Source organism: Cyprinus carpio, chromosome A17, assembly GCF_018340385.1.
Source record: "Cyprinus carpio isolate SPL01 chromosome A17, ASM1834038v1, whole genome shotgun sequence".
Lineage (NCBI taxonomy): Eukaryota > Metazoa > Chordata > Actinopteri > Cypriniformes > Cyprinidae > Cyprinus > Cyprinus carpio.
Genome location: NC_056588.1, coordinates 23,859,253 through 23,877,574, shown reverse-complemented (window position 1 = coordinate 23,877,574; position 18,322 = coordinate 23,859,253). Strand labels below are relative to the sequence as shown.

Genomic DNA, 18,322 nt, shown 5'->3' with positions numbered 1-18,322 from the left:
TCATCAGTGAGGAACCTAGGTGTGCTATTTGATAGCAATCTTTCCTTAGAAAGCCATGTTTCTAGCATTTGTAAAACTGCATTTTTCCATCTTAAAAATATATCTAGATTACGACCTATGCTCTCAATGTCAAATGCAGAAATGTTAATCCATGTGTTTATGACATCAAGGTTAGATTATTGTAATGCTTTATTGGGTGGTTGTTCTGCATGCTTAATAAACAAACTCCAGCTGGTCCAAAATGCAGCAGCTAGAGTTCTTACTAGAACCAGGCAGTATGACCACATTAGCCTGGTTCTGTCAACACTGCACTGGCTACTTGATACACGCTTTTAAACATAGGTTCCTACATCGCAAAATCCAAACCGGACTTTGAGTTCTTGAACGCAGGCGCTTTGTTTACAAACACCGCATCAGAGCCCAGGGCTGCATGGTCGCGACCGAGGAAACGCCACCGGAAAAGAGGGAAGAGAGCCGGCGTCCTAATCAGACTCAGACGTCGTCCCCTCCGACCTCTTCTCCCACAATTTTGCTGGCTAACGTTCAGTCACTGCACAACAAACTCTGTGAACTGCAGACACGTATCTCATACCAACGAGAAACAAGGGACTGCTGCATTATTTGCCTCACAGAAACCTGGATGTCTGCAGTGCTTCCAGACTCAGCCATTGAGCTTACGGGGTTCTCCGTGCACCGCTCGAACAGAACGAAAGTGCTCACAGGGAAAAGGTCTTTATCAACAACTCGTGGTGTGATGAAAGAAACCTACACTCTATTAAATCCTTCTGCTCCCCTGATCTGGAATTTCATATGCTTCTGTGTCAACCATTCTGGCTACTGAGGGAATTTACAACGGTCATAATCACAGCTGTGTGACGAGTGGGGCGGGGTCGAGAGCCGTGGGAACAGAGCGATCCCGGTGGGTGATTGGGAAATGAGCGACACCTGGTCCACTCACCTGTCTCGAGTCCCACTATGTTTGCTTTTTATTTAAGAGAGGACCAGGACTACAGACAATAACTAAAGATTACCATTCATTTGTTTTATTTTGTGGTTTGGGTTTTGTTTGTGCACGGCAGTCGCCCGTGAGGGGCTGTTAGGGGCGATATGGCCTAAAAAAAAAATCCCAGATTTTTTCACCAAAAATCCGATTTACGATTTAAATCGATTTTTTTGCCCCCCCTATAATATTCAAATGAAAAAGAATTGTTCAAAAACACGTTTTAATATAATTCATTATTTATTATTTACCTGTCAAATTTATAAAACTGAGAAGATGATTTTTTTAAAATTTTTATGTAATACTAGCCCATCATGCATCTAATCATCCACTCAGGCGTTAGGAACTGTTAAAATTAAAATTGGCAACTACGCAGTGAGTCATTTTTTTCTTATATAAATTATTTGTAAATAGAGCAGACACTGTCTAACTGTACACTGGACGCGAGAGTTGTCGTGCTGCGCCCCGCTGTGCTAAAAATCTGTCTAAACTTGACCTCACACTACAGTTGCAAATCATCTGAACGTAGTGTCAGAACATTTGTCATAAATAGAACGAGCATCAGTTTACTGATGGGGATCGTGTCGCATCACGCCGCGTCCAGTTTAGACAACATCACTGGGTTCTATTGTATTTTGTCGGATCGCACCACTCATGCCCGGTGTAGACATTGCATGCGTTTTTAAATGGGTTATGTTACAGCCCTGCTTGTTTTTTAATTTTTTTTTTTATTAAATATCTGTATTGACTGCATGATCATATCATCGTATTATTTACTGCCATGCGAGCTACAAAAGTAAAGCTTGGTGAGCCGTGCAATGAGCATTGCTGCAGGTTGCTTTTTGGCGGATATGCTGTGCTTGTGCTGCCGCGGTCTTGTTCATTTTATAGGGCAAAACATCTCTCTCACTCAGTAGCGGAGTATGTGAGTGGAGTGGAGCGGCAACTATTTCCCTCCGCGTTCCGAGCATTTAATAATCACTCCACGCTCACTGATACCAGAAACACCGCTCCGCCTTCGCTCCGTGGCTAAAGTATTTCAGTATGTTTGAAATGTTATGTTAATAACATAGCCTATATTAAAATAAAAAATAAATAAAATAACAGTAGAGTTTCAAAGTGGCTTAGGCTATTGTGTGCAAACTTTTTTTTCCTACCACATGCCAAACTAATAACATTGTCAGCATTAAAAGGTATAATTGCTGCTTTCTGCTGTGCCAAATTTTGTTTGTAATGAAAATAGCAGTTCATTTTCCCCAGTTATTTTATCTACAGATCGATGCATTTCTTACAGATTTCAAAATCAGATAAAGATGAAGTATTGTAAGATTACATTTGTTTGAATGCATTATTGCGAAAGCAATTGCGTGTGAATGTGCTGTCTGTTTAAATCATGCATTAACCCAGAAATTATCAGTAAAAAAGAAAAGACAAACTCCTTGAGAACTAGCCTATAACTTCCCGCTCGGTTATTGCCGTCATTATAATCTTCTGATTTGAGAGATTCATCTGTATCAAGCTATAGCTAAATATGTTTAACATGTGAATTATTGCTAAATATGCAGTTATATTATGGGCCGTTGGCATGAATTGTACTCGTGATGGAGCAGTGGAGGAGTGCTCTTGGAGCGAGTGAAAACCACGACACTCTGACTTTTAAAAAACCCGCGCCTCGCTCCAGTCAAAATCACACTGCTCTACTCCGCGCTCCCGAGAAACATACTTTGCTCGGCAGCATGTCTTTATGGCAAACGCACGGAGGAGGGTTGAGCCCAATCGGAACAACGGGAGCCCTGAGTGGAGCGTCGGCGGATGTTAAAAAGGAAACCCGATTTTCATTCAAACAAACCAATGTAAACTACACATTCGAGTTAATCGATAAAATCGATTTATCGCCCAGCCCTATGTCACGTGGCTTTTCAGTTTTGGTAACAAGTAAGGCATGGGTCAGCCGAATTCAATTACGAGGTATCAGGCAAGAATATAATTGGTTAGTATACTGCAGTTGCGGCAACCCTTGGGTGAAGACACATGAGTGTAAAGACCATTGACTCTATCTTGAGCGAGCAGAGCAAGAACACTGACAAGGCACTTGAGTATTGTTCTACTCCCCTTTCTTTACTTTTTTGGCATAATCTCTCTCGTAATCTCACTCTCTCCCTCTAGCCTATTTTCTATGGTTTCATCCTCACTTCCTCCTCCCTCTCAGTTTTCAGCATTGGACACTGCTACTGAAACTCTTTGCTCCACTCTAACATTTTGCTTAGGCAACTTTTGCCCCTTTCATCCAGACCAGCACGCACTACCCCCTCTGCCCCTTGGCTGTGCGATGTTCACTGTGAATAATCGCTCTAGGCTCAGGGCTACAGAGAGGAAGCAGCACAAATCAAAAAATTTATCAACTCTTACAGCTGACGACTTTGCAATATTCTTCATAAATAATACAAGAACCATCAGCAGCCAATACTCCATACCACAAAATGACAAAAACTTAATAAAAAAATACACACTCTCTCTCCTCCTTCTCTCCACTCTCGGAGACAGACAATTCCAAACATATTCTTTTCAATCATCCTACTACCTGTCTGCTTGATCCTATCCCCACTCACCTCCTTTAGGCCATTTCTTCTTCAGTTATACTTGCGCTCACTCACATAATCAACACTTCACATTGGTGCATTTCCCATTGCATTTAAGCAGGCTTGTGTAACCCCACTGCTTAAGAACCCCTCTCTAAATCCAGCACTTTTAGAAAACTACAGACCGGTAACCCTTCTTCCATTCATTGCATAGACACTTGAGCGAGTCGTTTTTCATCAACTCTCTTGCACAGAACAACCTCCTGGACAACAACCAATTTGGCTACAGGGGTTCCTCAGGGTTCAGTGCTTGGACAACTTCTCTTCTCCATCTTCATGTCATCATTAGGATCTGTCATTCAGAAGCATGGCTTTTCCCATCACGGCTATGATGATGACACTCAACTCTACTTCTCATTCCAACCAGATAAACCGACAGTAGCTGTTCACATTGCAAAATGTCTGACACATATTTCTGGCTGGATGAAGGAACATCACCTTCAGCTTAACCTTGCTAAGACACAACTGCTCGTGGTCAGTTTGGCTCATGGTCTCAGCCAACCTAGCACTTCATTACAACTCCTCTATACAGCTAGGTTCGTCAACCATAACTCCTGCCAGAACAGCCAGGAACCTTGGGAGTTGTGATTGATGATCAATTAAGCTTCACAACGGCCCGGTACTGCAGATTTGCCTTACTGTGCGTTCACACCGCCAGCGTCGAGAGCGTCAAATTGGCCGGAAGTCATTCATTTTCAATGTGAGCCGGCGTCGAGCAGCGGCGCGGCGCGGCGCGACTTGGCCGTTGAGAGCGTCGAGGAGAGTTGAAATCAGGGCAACTTTATGGTAATAATCTATGACGCGGTTGGGCAGCAACCAATCAGAACGTAGAAGTCCACCGCTTGAGAGGATAGAGAACGCAGCTCCAACCACATTAGTTCTCAAAACAAAAGGTTGATTATTGCTGTGGCGGGGTTGGCAGTAATCTATGATGTGTCCCTGTTTGCGTACAGGGACATAAAAAAATTAATTAAAAATGATACGTGGACCAAGGTGTCTGAAATTGTTCATGTTTCTGGTGAGTTGCTGATGTGCAGTAACGATATAAGAATAATAATCTAATGATATAATAAATAATACTAGGCTACAGTAGTCCCAGTTTACTTTTTTAAAAATTTCCTTGATTATACGTACATTAAGTAATGTTTATACTTGATTATATTTACTTAAGTAACATTTTTAATGCAGGACTTTTACTTGCATCAGAGTATTTTTACAGTGCTTTATACATCATTAGGTAAAGGATCTTAATACTTCGTCCACAACAATATTTAATGAGGTTAACTTATAACGTTACGCTCATTGTGGTCAGTCTGCACAAGATCAACAAGCTTGTTTGCTTTGCGGCCACTTTAAATACACGATAAGCATTCGATCTACGTCAGAGCGTCAGAGCGCTCACGAATCTTTCTGCAGCGTTGTGAGCAGGGCGGCCAGAGCGATTTTTGACGCTCTCGACGCCGGCGGTGTGAACGCACAGTTATACAACATTAGGGAGGTAAGACCCTTCCTATCACAGCAGGCCGCACAACTCCTTGTCCTTGTTCTCTCCAGACTGGACTATTGTAATGCTCTCTTGGCGGGCCTTCCAGCATGTACTATCTCTTCAAGTGATCCAGAATGCAGCAGCGAGAGTGGTCTTCAACAAGCCAAAGAAAGCCCACGTCATGCCTCTCTTCATCAGTTTGGACTGGCTGCCAATAGCCACTCACATCAAATTCAAGGTATTGATGTTTGCCTGCAAGACAACCATTGGTGCTGCACCAATATACCTAAACTTACTAGTTCAGACTTGTGCGCCCTGCAGAAGCTTGCAAGTGACCGACGCCTCGTGATGCCATCCCAAAGAGGCATAAATGACTCTCACAGATGTTTTCCTGGACTGTTCCCAGCTGGTAGAATGACCTGCCTATCTCAGTTCGAACAGCTGAGTCTGAAAAAGACATCTTTTTCACATTATGCACCTGACCTATTATATTTGCTCTAATTTATTTATAAAAAAAAAAACTATCAAAAAAAACGCCATGCTATGTGTATTGTGCTAGACTAACTGAGACTTGTCACAGCACTTGTATACTGTTGCTCTCTTGTTGGTCTGGCTGCTTCTATTATTCTCCTAATTTGTAAGTCATTTTGGATAAAAGCGTCTGCTAAATGACCTCTGTTTTTGACAAATTACTTAAAGGTGTATGTAAGTTTTTGACTCTACTAAAGCATAAAAATACCATTATATGTTTGCAGATATTTAAGAAACATGCTAAGTTAACGTACTTGGTTATCTGAAAAACAATGCTACAGTCAGTTATTCTCCTTTGAAAATGTGCGTTCCGGGCCGGAATATCAGTCTATGTTTTGGTTTTGAAACCCACCCACTGCCAATTTACCCAAATGCATTTCGGCACCCCGGGTTGCCAGTTGGCGGGAAACACATCATATTTCATTTCATTCATCGTCAAGTGCGTTCGTTCCTGTTGGTGTCATCAATCTGGCAACCTGCGTGTGTGTCAAGTCTGAGGAGGAGTGGCCGGATGAAAAAAACCCTCTCCAATATTTTGAATTTGGACTGCATTACCTAGCTCAAACACTCGGTGTCAATCCTACATACATCACGCACCTTTAAACAAGAATAAATAAATTTGAACAATAGGATACATACCCAAAGACCACTTCTCATTCAGCCGCCTCTCAGCAAGGCTGTGCACCAACTGAATCTCGTAGTCTTGATCTCTATTTCCCTTAGATGCCTGGAGGACCCTCACGCCTGTGGACAGTTTGATGTAATCCTCGTAGTAATAGCCCCACGCAGCTAGAGAGAGTTGAAGCTGGCTGTCAAACTGTGCTAGATCATCCAGGGTAGTGCAGCCCAGGGTCTTCAGGCTGTCAAAATATAAGGAAGACCCATTAAATAACAGATAGGACAGAGGAATGAATGGACGTTTGCAAAACTTCCTGACTTTCTATGCCATTTATCAAGCAGACAAACACATCAGAGATGACTACAGGAGCTGTAATTTCTCAGAAGTAACATGGTAAGGAGCATCCTCATCATTTAAGGGTGCACTTAAACCTTGCTTCATCAGACTTCTCATTCTTCCATCTATCACTCACAATAAACAAACTCTGAAATCTGAAAAATCACTAACAATGCAATTTCTTCTTCTCATTCTTCTGCTAGAAAGCTATACGTAGCTGTTAATGTTTTTTGAGTGACAATAATGTGTATGTGCACTCACGTGTGATAGTAGTGCTCCAGACTCTGGGAACAAAGCCACTCCTGGAAGGCAAAGTCTCTAAGAAGCTGCACTTGGGCCTCAGTAATCTCCCTCCAGTGATGCTTTGCCTTTACCACTTCCTCCAGTCGAGACAGCACACATAAACTCAGCTCCTCCAGAGTCTGAACATCTTTAATTGAAGTAAAATAATTGAAAGAAAATTTTATAATATTCTTATCATGGAAGATATTTAAGGATTATTGGCCTTTACCTACTTTAATTTTTCTACCAAGATAAAATATCTTCCAAGATAATGTTTAACAAGAAAAAAAAAAAAAAAAAAAAAAAAAACAACCATAGAATGCCTCCATGGACAACCTATGCTAGAATATTGTGCACTTTCACAACTAAATTCTAAACTAACTTTTCTTCACTTAATAGCAAAAAAATTGTTATAACAGTTGCCCTCAAAAATTGAGGCAGATCTAAGGCCCTGTCCCAAATGGCCCATTTCATGTGCACTTGTGGTTTTGTGAATAGTCACTGCCTGAATGTCCGTTAAGTTCACTAATCCATAGGGTGAAACAGGGCCCTAATAATGTTGTCACGGTACCAAAATTTCAGTATTCGGTACCAATACCACTGAAAAACTACGATTCTCTGTACCAATTTCGGTACCAAAGCAAAACACAAAAACATGCTAATTAAAAAATTTGACTATACTTTCATTTAATCCAAACTGTGTACATATTTAAAGGGATTTTGAAAATAAATTAAAAAAAAAGCCTGAAACTGCTTTTCTGACTGATTTGACACAAATCGTGTTAATTTGTACATTCTGTAACACATATATTTTAGATTCACAATTCATTAAAAAGCCTCTGGTGTGTAAAAATAGTAAATATCATAAGTTTTTACCCTAATAAAAGTTATAGGAGCATTAAATAGTTAATAAAGAAACTTAATTCTATTGCTCATTATAAATGCATTAGCCGTGCTTATGCTAACGATTAACTACTCTAATAACAGCGTTAATTTCAATCCAACATTCAAATTAAAATATTTCATAATATTCATAACAGAAGCGGTGTTTCCCACAGTGGCATATGCAGGAGGTGCTTGTAGAGCCCGCAAGAGAGCTAGATTTGCTCCTTTTGAGGTCACCTCATCTCAGTGCTTTTATGAAGAGAGCGCATCTATGGGATCAGAATCCCGCCTAAAGTATTGCAGTCACGGATAAAAAAAAAATATCAAGCGTGAAAACAAAATTTAAAAACGCAAGTAAAAATAAAATGTACAAGATTCAAAAATGAAAGCAAAGTTTTCAGAATAGCAAACAATAGTCACGGATTGAAAAATAATAAGCGCAAATCCAAAAAATAATAACGCATTTTAAAAAAAAGTAAGCATGAATCAAAACTTTAAACACGTTTAAAATCAAAATAACACAAAATTGGAATATTAATGCAAATATTGTCTGACTTGCGCACAAAATAACGTTTTCATTGGTTATATTTCTCTATTTTTCTGCTCTCAGACATTTTCTGCTCATAAACTCATATTCTGTATTCCCATCCTTAACTTCCCTTCGCTCTTGTTTCTATGTTCTGCGCTTGCTTTTCCAAATGTTGCGGTTAGAGTTTCATGTAAATCAGGGCGGGCTTAAGTGACATCATTGGTCCACTAGTTCTAGATTGACAGCTCCTCCTCTAGCCAATCAGATGAAGAGGGGCGGTGACATCACTCCAACTCACCTCATTATTTGCCGATGCTCAGTGTTGTTCACTTGTACAGGTGAAAATGTAACAAAAATGGGAAACATCTTTTCTTACAGGACACCTTTATGTGTGTCTGCCTGTCACTGCTTTATGTCTGCCTGGCTATCCGTTAACGTTAAATGAGTAAATTAATTATGAATAAATTAATGTAATGTTTTGCATTGACTAGGCTAGATCTGACTACTGATCAATGAAAGTGATAGTGCTGCAGAGGAGTGTTCCATCCCACTATAGGATGTCAGGCCCTCATCCCACCCTCATGAAGTCAGTTTCTGACAGTTTGGTCATAAACATGCACACTAGAAGCCTGGTGGAGGTTATATTGTACAATTGACTATTGTAAAATAACACCAATTCACTGCCACTATAAAGCTTGGAGGAGCCAGGACATTTTTTAATAAAACTCCGATTGGATTCATCAAAGAAAAAAAGTCATATCAGGGCTTGAATTTCAGCACGGGATTGCAGATAATTCTACTGATTCCCACAGTTTCTGCATTTGTAACACGGGAAATTCCAGCAAATATTTAAACGTGAAACCTACATGAAACCTACCTGAAAGCAGTTCATTTTAGTTATATCTTATTATTGTATTTGTTTGTGCCATTACTTGTCATGAATCTATTGTTATTTTATTACTGACTGTTTACTTGTCTTTCTTAGTTAAAATAAATTCAATTCAGAGATTGAAAGGTTTTTTTAAGCATCTTCCTAACAATATAAATATGAATCAACAACATCATTAATTGTAAAAACACAAATACACTGGGTGACGAAACATTAAGGTTGGATGATTGTAATTTAAAAATGTCTAAAAAAATACCCAACCCCCCCCCCCCCCCCCCCCCCCCAAACAAATTCAGGCCCTGCATATACACATAGGATGGCTTCAGGGTGAGTAAATTATGGGGTAATTTTCATTTTTGGGTGAACTATCCCTTTAAATTGCACACATTTTCAGTGGTCAATGGTATGATTATTAATAAACAGAACTAACTGTTAACCCCGGATTAAGTATGAGCAGTGTCAAACATAATAAGATGTGAGATAAAAGATAAGAGTGTTTGCTTTTTAAGTCTTAAACTAACCTTCAAACAAATACTTGTATTCGGATAGGCTTTGTCTCTGCAGCCATTCTTCAATCAGATTTTCCTTGCTTTTCTTCCAGCGTACCTCCCAGAAGAAAATCCACGAGATTGAACAGAAGACAAAGGTCAGCAAAAAGAGATGGTCCATTAGACCATGTTTAGGCTCCACTCAGACCTCTGTGAGCTCAGGGTCTGCCTTGCTTTCTGCTGTCCTATCTGGTCCCGAGTACTTCTCTCATGTCTTCTCCTACTGGGGAAAAGGACAGCATACATATAATTTAGGATCTGTGAAGCATTATTTGATTAAGTACAAATATTTGCAGTGCATTCAGAAAGTACTTAAATTTCATTGTCACAGCCTTGCACTGTGTCTACACTGGACGTGAGTTGTACAACATGATGCGACGTGATTAAAGACAATAAAACTAAGCTGGGACAATGTAAGCGACAAATCTCCATCAGTAAACTGATGCCTTGTTCTATTAATGGCATGCTGACAGAAAGGTCAAATGGTCTGAAACGGTCGCTTTGTTGCGTCTAGCATAGACAACAACAACATTCATGTCCAACATTATTCAAAATATCTTCTTTTGTGTTCAACAGAAGAAAGAAACTGATAAAGGGTTGGAATAACTTAAGGATGAGTAAATAACAGAATTGTAATTTTTGGGTGAACTAACCCTTTAATGCTTAGTTGAAGCACATTTAGCAGCCATTAAAGCCTCAGGTCAAGGGGTTGATGTGACAAGTTTGCACACCTCAATATTTTGATGAATTTTGGGAACCAAACAATATTGGCGATGACTTCCATAATATTGACAAAAAAGATATTTCTCAAAATATCTTCTTTTATGTTCCACATAAAAAGAAAACAGTTTTGTAACAACACAAGAGTGTATAAATGATGACTTAATTTTCATGCTTAGGTGAACTATCCCTTAAAAAAAATATCTCTGTTTTTTGCTATATTCAGCTTTCCTTCTACGGTGACCAGTCCCCCAGTTCCTGCCTCTGAAATACAGCATGATGCTACCTTTACCATTGAGATAATATTACACAGACGATGAGCAGTTCCTGGTTTCCTCCAGACAGAGGCCTCAATTCCATTAATTATTTTTCTCACAGCCTGAGAGTTTTTTTTTGTTTGTTTGTTTTGCAAATTCCAAGTTTAAATCTCTGATTGATGGAGTGTTGCAGGGATGGTTGTCCAAGTTTCTTCCATCTACTCACATGATCTCTGGAACTCAACCAGTGAATGTCAGGTTCTTGGTCATGACTCCCCTGATTGTTCTGTTTGGCCAGAATGGCCTATCCTATGAACAATTCTGCTTATTCCAAACTTCTTCAATGTCAGATTTATGGAGGCCACTGTGCTTTTGGGAAGCTTCCAATGCCGCAGAAAATGTTGTAGCCTTCTCGAGATCTGTGACAATCCTGTGTCTGTTCCTTTGACCACATGGCTTAGTTTTTGCTCTGGTATGCATTTTCATATTGTCTTTTTAATTTGCAAGGTTACCACAAATCTGCTTTGCCTCATGGCTTGGTTTTTGCTTGGTCATTATAGGGTATAGACTAGAGAACAGACTTATGTCAAAAAATAAAGCATTTTAGCAAAATGCTGCAACATTAATAATTAAAATTAATAATTTAACATGAATACATTTTACAATAACAACCTTGCATCCATTCTGATTCCCTGTGTACTCTTAGTTTTACTGAGTGACATACTTCTGCTAAATAATAATTACTGCAGCTCTGCTATAATGCCATTTTGGTCGTTGAACATTAAAGTCCTGTTATCAGTACAAACTTTAATTTTAATCTATTACATCAGTGCATACTAGTGAAGCAAAATACACAAAACTAAAGTCCCCGAGAATTGTTAGCATATATTGCCTAACGTTGCCTAAATAACAATCCAAACCTACATATCTTTAACTCTGAATCGCAGTGGCATAAACAGAACGTATGCGACGTAGAAAATAGTGTCATAAAAAACAACAACACTCAGTACTGAAATACCCACAATGCCGTTAAAAGTAATCAATAAGACTAAAAAGTACTGTAAGATACTTTACTATTGATATTTAGACAACAGCTGCAGTATTATCTTCTAGATATTTACCTTGATGGATGTCTATTGAGGACAGGATCTAGCGCTACCATAAAAGACGCAGGAAATGACGCGGCGTAAGAAAAATGTGCATTGTGTCGCATAATGTTGACGTCAATCCTTGTCGCAAAGTGTACCACACGAGGACTAGTGTGCTAATCTCGAGCATATACAGCCGTCATGGTAAAGTGAAAAAGTGTTTATCAGTAATGTTTAACAATGTACACAATAGCGTTATTTCTTCTTTGGTTTAATGACAACTTGTCTTTTTGTGAATTAGGGAAAACAGAAGAAACAGAAAAAATTTGCTGCCATGAAAAGAATGATCAGTTTAAAGGATCAGAGGATGTGAGTATCATCTTCATCATCATTATTATTATTATTAATCTGTAAACAACATATGGATTAAAATGCTTCTCACATGTTGATATAAATGAGCACGTTTACATGTACACCAGTAAGCTGATAAATCATAAATATCAGCTTATTAAAATAACCAGTTACTCCGTTTACATGCACATCACTAACCTGACAAAGCAAGTAAGATGCGTGTACATGACTATTAATGAATCAGGTTATTTCCCTTTAGTGACGTCAAAATATAATCATTTGCGTATCTGACTCCGAGTATTCCATATGTTTGTCGGTTGTGATGATAAAGAGCAGGTCATATGGTATTTTAAAGTGTCCTAATATTGTGTTGGAGTCCCCTACAACAGGTTTAAATGCATCTAAGGTCAGAAAACATTGTAATTTTCTCAGAATATACATTTAAAGGGGTCATATGATGTGATTTCAGATTTTCCTTTCTCGTTGGAGTGTTACAAGCTCTTGGTGAATAAAGAAGCTCTGTGAAGTTGCAAAGACTAAAGTCTCAAATCCAAAGAGATATTCTTTATAAAAGTTAACACTTGTCCATGCCCCCCTGAAATGTCTCGTTCTAACACGCCCCCACATCTCTACGTCAGTATGTTTGAAGATTTGCATAACGCCGCCCAGATGTTCACGCAAAGAAAGAAGGTGTACCTTTTATTCTCGTGGTAGTATTGTTGTTGCCGCCGCTAGGGCTGGGCGATATATCTAACGATATAATCATGCGCATCTCGTCAGTAAAGCCGGTTCCGTGATTAGCGCTAAATCTCCATCACCTGCTTTCAAATGGAGCGGCACATAATAGACAGAGCCGTAGATCACTAACAAGCTACGCAATATCGCGTTGATTATCGAAGGCGATACATCTGCGATAAGTAGGTGGCCAACCAGAGTGTGCTTTCTACCGCCGCGTCTGCAAAGTGTATTTGCAGCTTTTGACTGCTGAGTGGTGCTTTAACCACAAGTTATCAAACAAACGCATCAAAGTACATTTTCGCAAATAGCCATCAGCTTTGCCTCGCTGCTGTTACATTTGACGGCTGCAGTCAGAGGAAAATGAAAGAAAAACACTGTAGTTAAAATATTTAATATTCACAGATGAAACTTTAGTAGCCTACTTAATAAGTTATGTTCTTTCTTAGAATGAATAAAACCGAATAAAACACGCACATACTTTATTCGTTACCTGTCATTTATTTAGACAGGTAACTACTTAGGGAAAAGATATGTCTGTACACTGATTAAAAAAATTGTTGCCTGTTTTATAAATTATTTCCATTATTTTTGTAAAACGTGAGGCACTGAATAATTTTGCTCCCATTATTTAGGCCAAACTAAAACAAGAAACGAATAAATTAAACCTGGCCACGATTTAGCTAAATCATTGAAATTGAAAAGAATGGATGGATTAATAAAATGTCCTCTCTTTTAAACTCAAGTTCTCCTATTATAATCAACAAAGTGCACACAATGTAAAAAAGAGCTTCATTAATTGGCAACTTCAGCGATTTTAAAGGGAGCCTTCTTTACTTGCTTTCATACAATTTAAGTAAAACTCCAAAAAAAAATACAGCCGCATTTAAATGCAGGAGTGTATTCTATTCCTTAAAATATCAGAGTGCAAGATTTGCACGGCGCGCATGATGCTGAGTGCAACGCACAACATTTATTCTTATCTTTCTACATATTTTTTCATCATTCAAATTTTTTTGGTTTTATTTTGTATCATTGAATGTAAAAAAAATAATTAACTTTGTAATGCATATGCAAAATGTGAAACTGCGATCTTATTCGCAGTCTATAGCATTTTATAATTATTTGTACAATAATATCTAACTTGCTTTGTATCTTTATTATTTAATGTAAAAGAGATTTATTAAAACAATCAAAATCAACGAATTGGAGCGGCCATTAGATCATTTTAAAACGTCAAATAGCCTTTAATTTACAGGTTATAACTGCATCTGTCTCGGCTGTAGACTTGTGAAGAATTGTTTTTAATGCAGATCCCATACTGAAACCTAAAAGAAATGTGCTCTTTTGCTATTCATATTCAAGCATTTGTGCTGAAAATTGATGCGCATGCATGACAGGGAAGCACCCTCGCGATCTTTTTTTTTTTTTTTTCCTGAAAATGAAATAACTTAAAACTGGGGTGCCTTACATACATGAGAAATACAGTATATCGACAAAAAGCTTGAAATGTCTACTTTTAAACGAACTAATTCAAAACAAAAGCAAATACTGATTATGTGCATCCTGGGGAGATGAGTCAGCACCGTGAATTTCATCTTGCAGCCGACAAGAAAACATTAGTTTATTAATAAATAATTAAAATGTCTCCTTTTTCACAATTATTAGGCTACTTTTGCTTGTGCTTTGTGGCAAACTTAATGCATGTGCTTAAGCGATATATATAAGCTAAGGCTCATTATTGATTAGACTGTTAATTTAATATAAATGTGCGATTAGTTGAATAATGACAAATGAACGACTACTAGTAACTAGAAAAATCTTACATGGGGGGCAGACCTATTAAATACCCTCCAGACATCTCTTATAAAGTTTTTAAAGCATTTTATACGCGTTTGTATAAATTCTGCTTTCAGAACGGTCCGTAACGGAGAGATGCAGTTTAATTGCATTAAATTAAATTTAATTGAGATAACTATAATAAAATTGATATTTTGTGTTTTGAGAATGGTCAACCCTTCTCCATTTGCAGATATTGTTGCTTCTGGTTTGTGCATTGTGAATCACAGAAAGTTTACAAAATGTTGTTTGCCAAAAACTGGTCTTTTTTGTCAAGTCCGTACATTTCCGTCCGTCCGTGTGAGAATTTATATTTCAGGTTTTGACTGTGAATGTCACGTCAGTAACGCTGGAATTGCCCGATAATCAAACTAAAAATAATTAGGCCTGCATGATGCTGCGTACAATTAAAACTGAAAATAGTACAAAGCAGCATAGGCTATACATTTAAGAACAAAAGTTTTTGTCTCTTTGGTAGATGCGCTCTTTCGCCAGTTTCTTTGTCTCTCTCTCTCTCTCAGAAGCGCCTCATCTCTCCTGAGATAAAACAAAAACATATTATATTGTATATAATACTCTTTAGGCCTATGCAGTTGCAGAAATTGCAAAAGCCAAACCCAACAAGGCACGAAAACACTTTGCCTATACCTGCTCTGCAAGTTTGAAACCCTCATCAGACACTGTCCATATGAAAGAGCAAGAGATTCACACCTTTATTTTTCAACCCCCACAAGCTATACAGAACTACCCCCAAACCCCAACCGTCTCCAGCTGGACTTAATTTAGTCGCTATTGGTTGCTTAGTGTAAAATGGACATAAAATAAAATAAAAAAATGGTGTAACATAAACCAGCGGACTGCAGAACACATTTGTATTAATAATTTAATATATTATTTTATTATATATAAATAAAAAAACACCACAAAACGGGATTTGAACCTGTGTTGCTAAAATCACTGACTAACTTGATAAACCAAAATTCCCTTCTCCAGACACGCTCTTCATTCATCTCACTTCGCAATAATAAAAATAACCTTGTCATCAAGCAGATAATTCTTGTGTGTTTATTATAGTGTTTAAATGCCCGAGATTGGCTAATCAGCAGCACCAGGAGGATTCCCGTTGGGTCGGTCTGTTTTTTGGCCATGAGGGCTGTGTTGTCGTCATGGGTTGAAATATGCTGCCTGTACTCACAGCAGCCCTACTCTTTTTAATTATTATTTTCTTCCAGCCCATATTATTATTTTACCAGACCATAATAATAACAAATTCTCAATTGATAACTAATCATTCTTTTTGCAAAAATCATTGTTATTTGTGAACATAGGCATTTAAGGAAGGCTTTAAGACCAAGCGTTATCCTCTGCCAGCTGCTCCCGCTGCACAGCGAGCGTGACTAACTGCACCCAGGTTCACCTTCCGCAAGTTTTGATTTTACAAAATCAGTTTGAGGCGAATGCAACTTATTTATCATGAGCCAGGAAAGGCAGGAAAACATTCAGTCTACCTGAAGGAAGAAAGATTTCATTGTAAGTTAATGCTGTTAAATAGAGAGAGAAAAAAAAATAAGTGAAAAGTGAAAATCTCTTTAAGTGTTCTTTCATTGAAAAGTATGCATTTTTATTCATTCACAGGCTATATGCTTGAAATAATGTTTAGTTCAAAACTTTGAGTGCCATTGTTTAAAAACCTTGATTGCATGTTACCATGAAACTAACAATATAAGTTGATTGTTTTTAAAATGAACAATTCCTGTATAAAGTGGGACAGCAACCGTTATATATCAAACATTTTTAAATTGTCCACAGATGAGCAAAGCGGGAGGCAGGTTCCGCACCAGAGCGCACAAAGTGAATGTGCATGCACAATTTTTTAGGGGGAGGAGGCTTTTTTGTTTCTTAAAGTAATTTTCAGATGCAATGGAAAAAAACAGGATAAACACGAAACTTGTAAATGGTTAACAACATAGCCTAGATTAACCCACAGTAACAAAATTTAACCAATGAATTTGTTAACCAACAGTAACAAATTTTAACCGATTAATCGCCTATTTTCATTTTCATTTTTAAAAACACTAAAAATAAATTAAGTTTTTGAGAGGAAAAAAATGTCATGTACAGGTCCTTCTCAAAAAATTAGCATATTGTGAAAAAGTTCATTATTTTCCATAATGTAATGATAAAAATTTAACTTTCATATATTTTAGATTCATTGCACACCAACTGAAATATTTCAGGTCTTTTATTGTTTTAATACTGATGATTTTGGCATACAGCTCATGAAAACCCAAAATTCCTATCTCAAAAAAATTGCATATTTCATCTGACCAATAAAAGAAAAGTGTTTTTTAATACAAAAAAGTCAACCTTCAAATAATTATGTTCAATTATGCACTCAATACTTGGTCGGGAATCCTTTTGCAGAAATGACTGCTTCAATGCGGCGTGGCATGGAGGCAATCAGCCTGTGGCACTGCTGAGGTGTTATGGAGGCCCCGGATGCTTCGATAGCGGCCTTAAGCTCATCCAGAGTGTTGGGTCTTGCGTCTCTCAACTTTCTCTTCACAATATCCCACAGATTCTCTATGGGGTTCAGGTCAGGTGAGTTGGCAGGCCAATTGAGCACAGTAATACCATGGTCAGTAAACCATTTACCAGTGGTTTTGGCACTGTGAGCAGGTGCCAGGTCGTGCTGAAAAACAAAATCTTCATCTCCATAAAGCTTTTCAGCAGATGGAAGCATGAAGTGCTCCAAAATCTCCTGATAGCTAGCTGCATTGACCCTGCCCTTGATAAAACACAGTGGACCAACACCAGCAGCTGACATTGCACCCCAGAGCATCACTGACTGTGGGTACTTGACACTGGACTTCAGGCATTTTGGCATTTCCTTCTCCCCAGTCTTCCTCCAGACTCTGGCACCTTGATTTCCGAATGACATGCAAAATTTGCTTTCATCCGAAAAAACTACTTTGGACCACTGAGCAACAGTCCAGTGCTGCTTCTCTGTAGCCCAGGTCAGGCGCGCTTCTGCCGCTGTTTCTGGTTCAAAAGCACACGCCTGTGCACGGTGGCTATAGATATTTCTACTCCAGACTCAGTCCACTGATTCCGCAGGTCCCCCAAGGTCTGGAATCGGTCCTTCTCCACAATCTTCCTCAGGGTCCGGTCACCTCTTCCCGTTGTGCAGCGTTTTTTGGCCACACTTTTTCCTTCCCACAGACTTCCCACTGAGGTGCCTTGATACAGCACTCTGGGAACAGCCTATTCGTTCAGAAAATTTCTTTCTGTGTCTTACCCTCTCGCTTGAGGGTGTCAATGATGGCCTTCTGGACAGCAGTCGGGTCGGCAGTCTTACCCATGATTGCGGTTTTGAGTAATGAACCAGGCTGGGAGTTTTTAAAAAGCCTCAGGAATCTTTTGCAGGTGTTTAGAGTTAATTAGTTGATTCAGATGATTAGGTTAATAGCTCGTTTAGAGAACCTTTTCATGATATGCTAATTTTTTGAGGGTTTTCATGAGCTGTATGCCAAAATCATCAGTATTAAAACAATAAAAGACCTGAAATATTTCAGTTGGTGTGCAATG

The 18,322-nt window shown here is 38.6% G+C and overlaps 2 protein-coding genes across 7 annotated transcripts in view; one reads left to right on the top strand and one right to left on the bottom strand.

The window, feature by feature from the left end:
* LOC109071571 (apoptosis-resistant E3 ubiquitin protein ligase 1-like) overlaps nt 1-11,959 on the bottom strand; it is a 99,838-nt gene extending 87,879 nt beyond the window's left edge. The window contains exons 1-4 of one of the 6 annotated variants that reach the window (XM_042774457.1): nt 11,843-11,959; nt 9,718-9,967; nt 6,873-7,041; nt 6,296-6,516 (exon numbers count right to left, since the gene is read on the bottom strand). In XM_042774457.1, coding sequence (XP_042630391.1) covers nt 6,296-6,516; nt 6,873-7,041; nt 9,718-9,865 — 538 coding nt within the window. In that variant the 5' untranslated portion in view covers nt 9,866-9,967; nt 11,843-11,959. Of the gene's footprint in view, nt 1-6,295; nt 6,517-6,872; nt 7,042-9,717; nt 9,968-10,947; nt 11,392-11,842 lie in introns of those variants that run through there. The other 5 variants (XM_042774458.1, XM_042774459.1, XM_042774455.1 and 2 more) reach the window with 5 other exon arrangements.
* LOC109079154 (FCF1 rRNA-processing protein) overlaps nt 11,864-18,322 on the top strand; it is a 28,608-nt gene continuing 22,149 nt past the window's right edge. The window contains exons 1-2 of the mRNA XM_019094319.2: nt 11,864-12,013; nt 12,111-12,178. Of these exons, the coding sequence (XP_018949864.1) occupies nt 12,011-12,013; nt 12,111-12,178 (71 nt within the window). The 5' untranslated portion in view covers nt 11,864-12,010. The remainder of the gene's footprint in view (nt 12,014-12,110; nt 12,179-18,322) is intronic.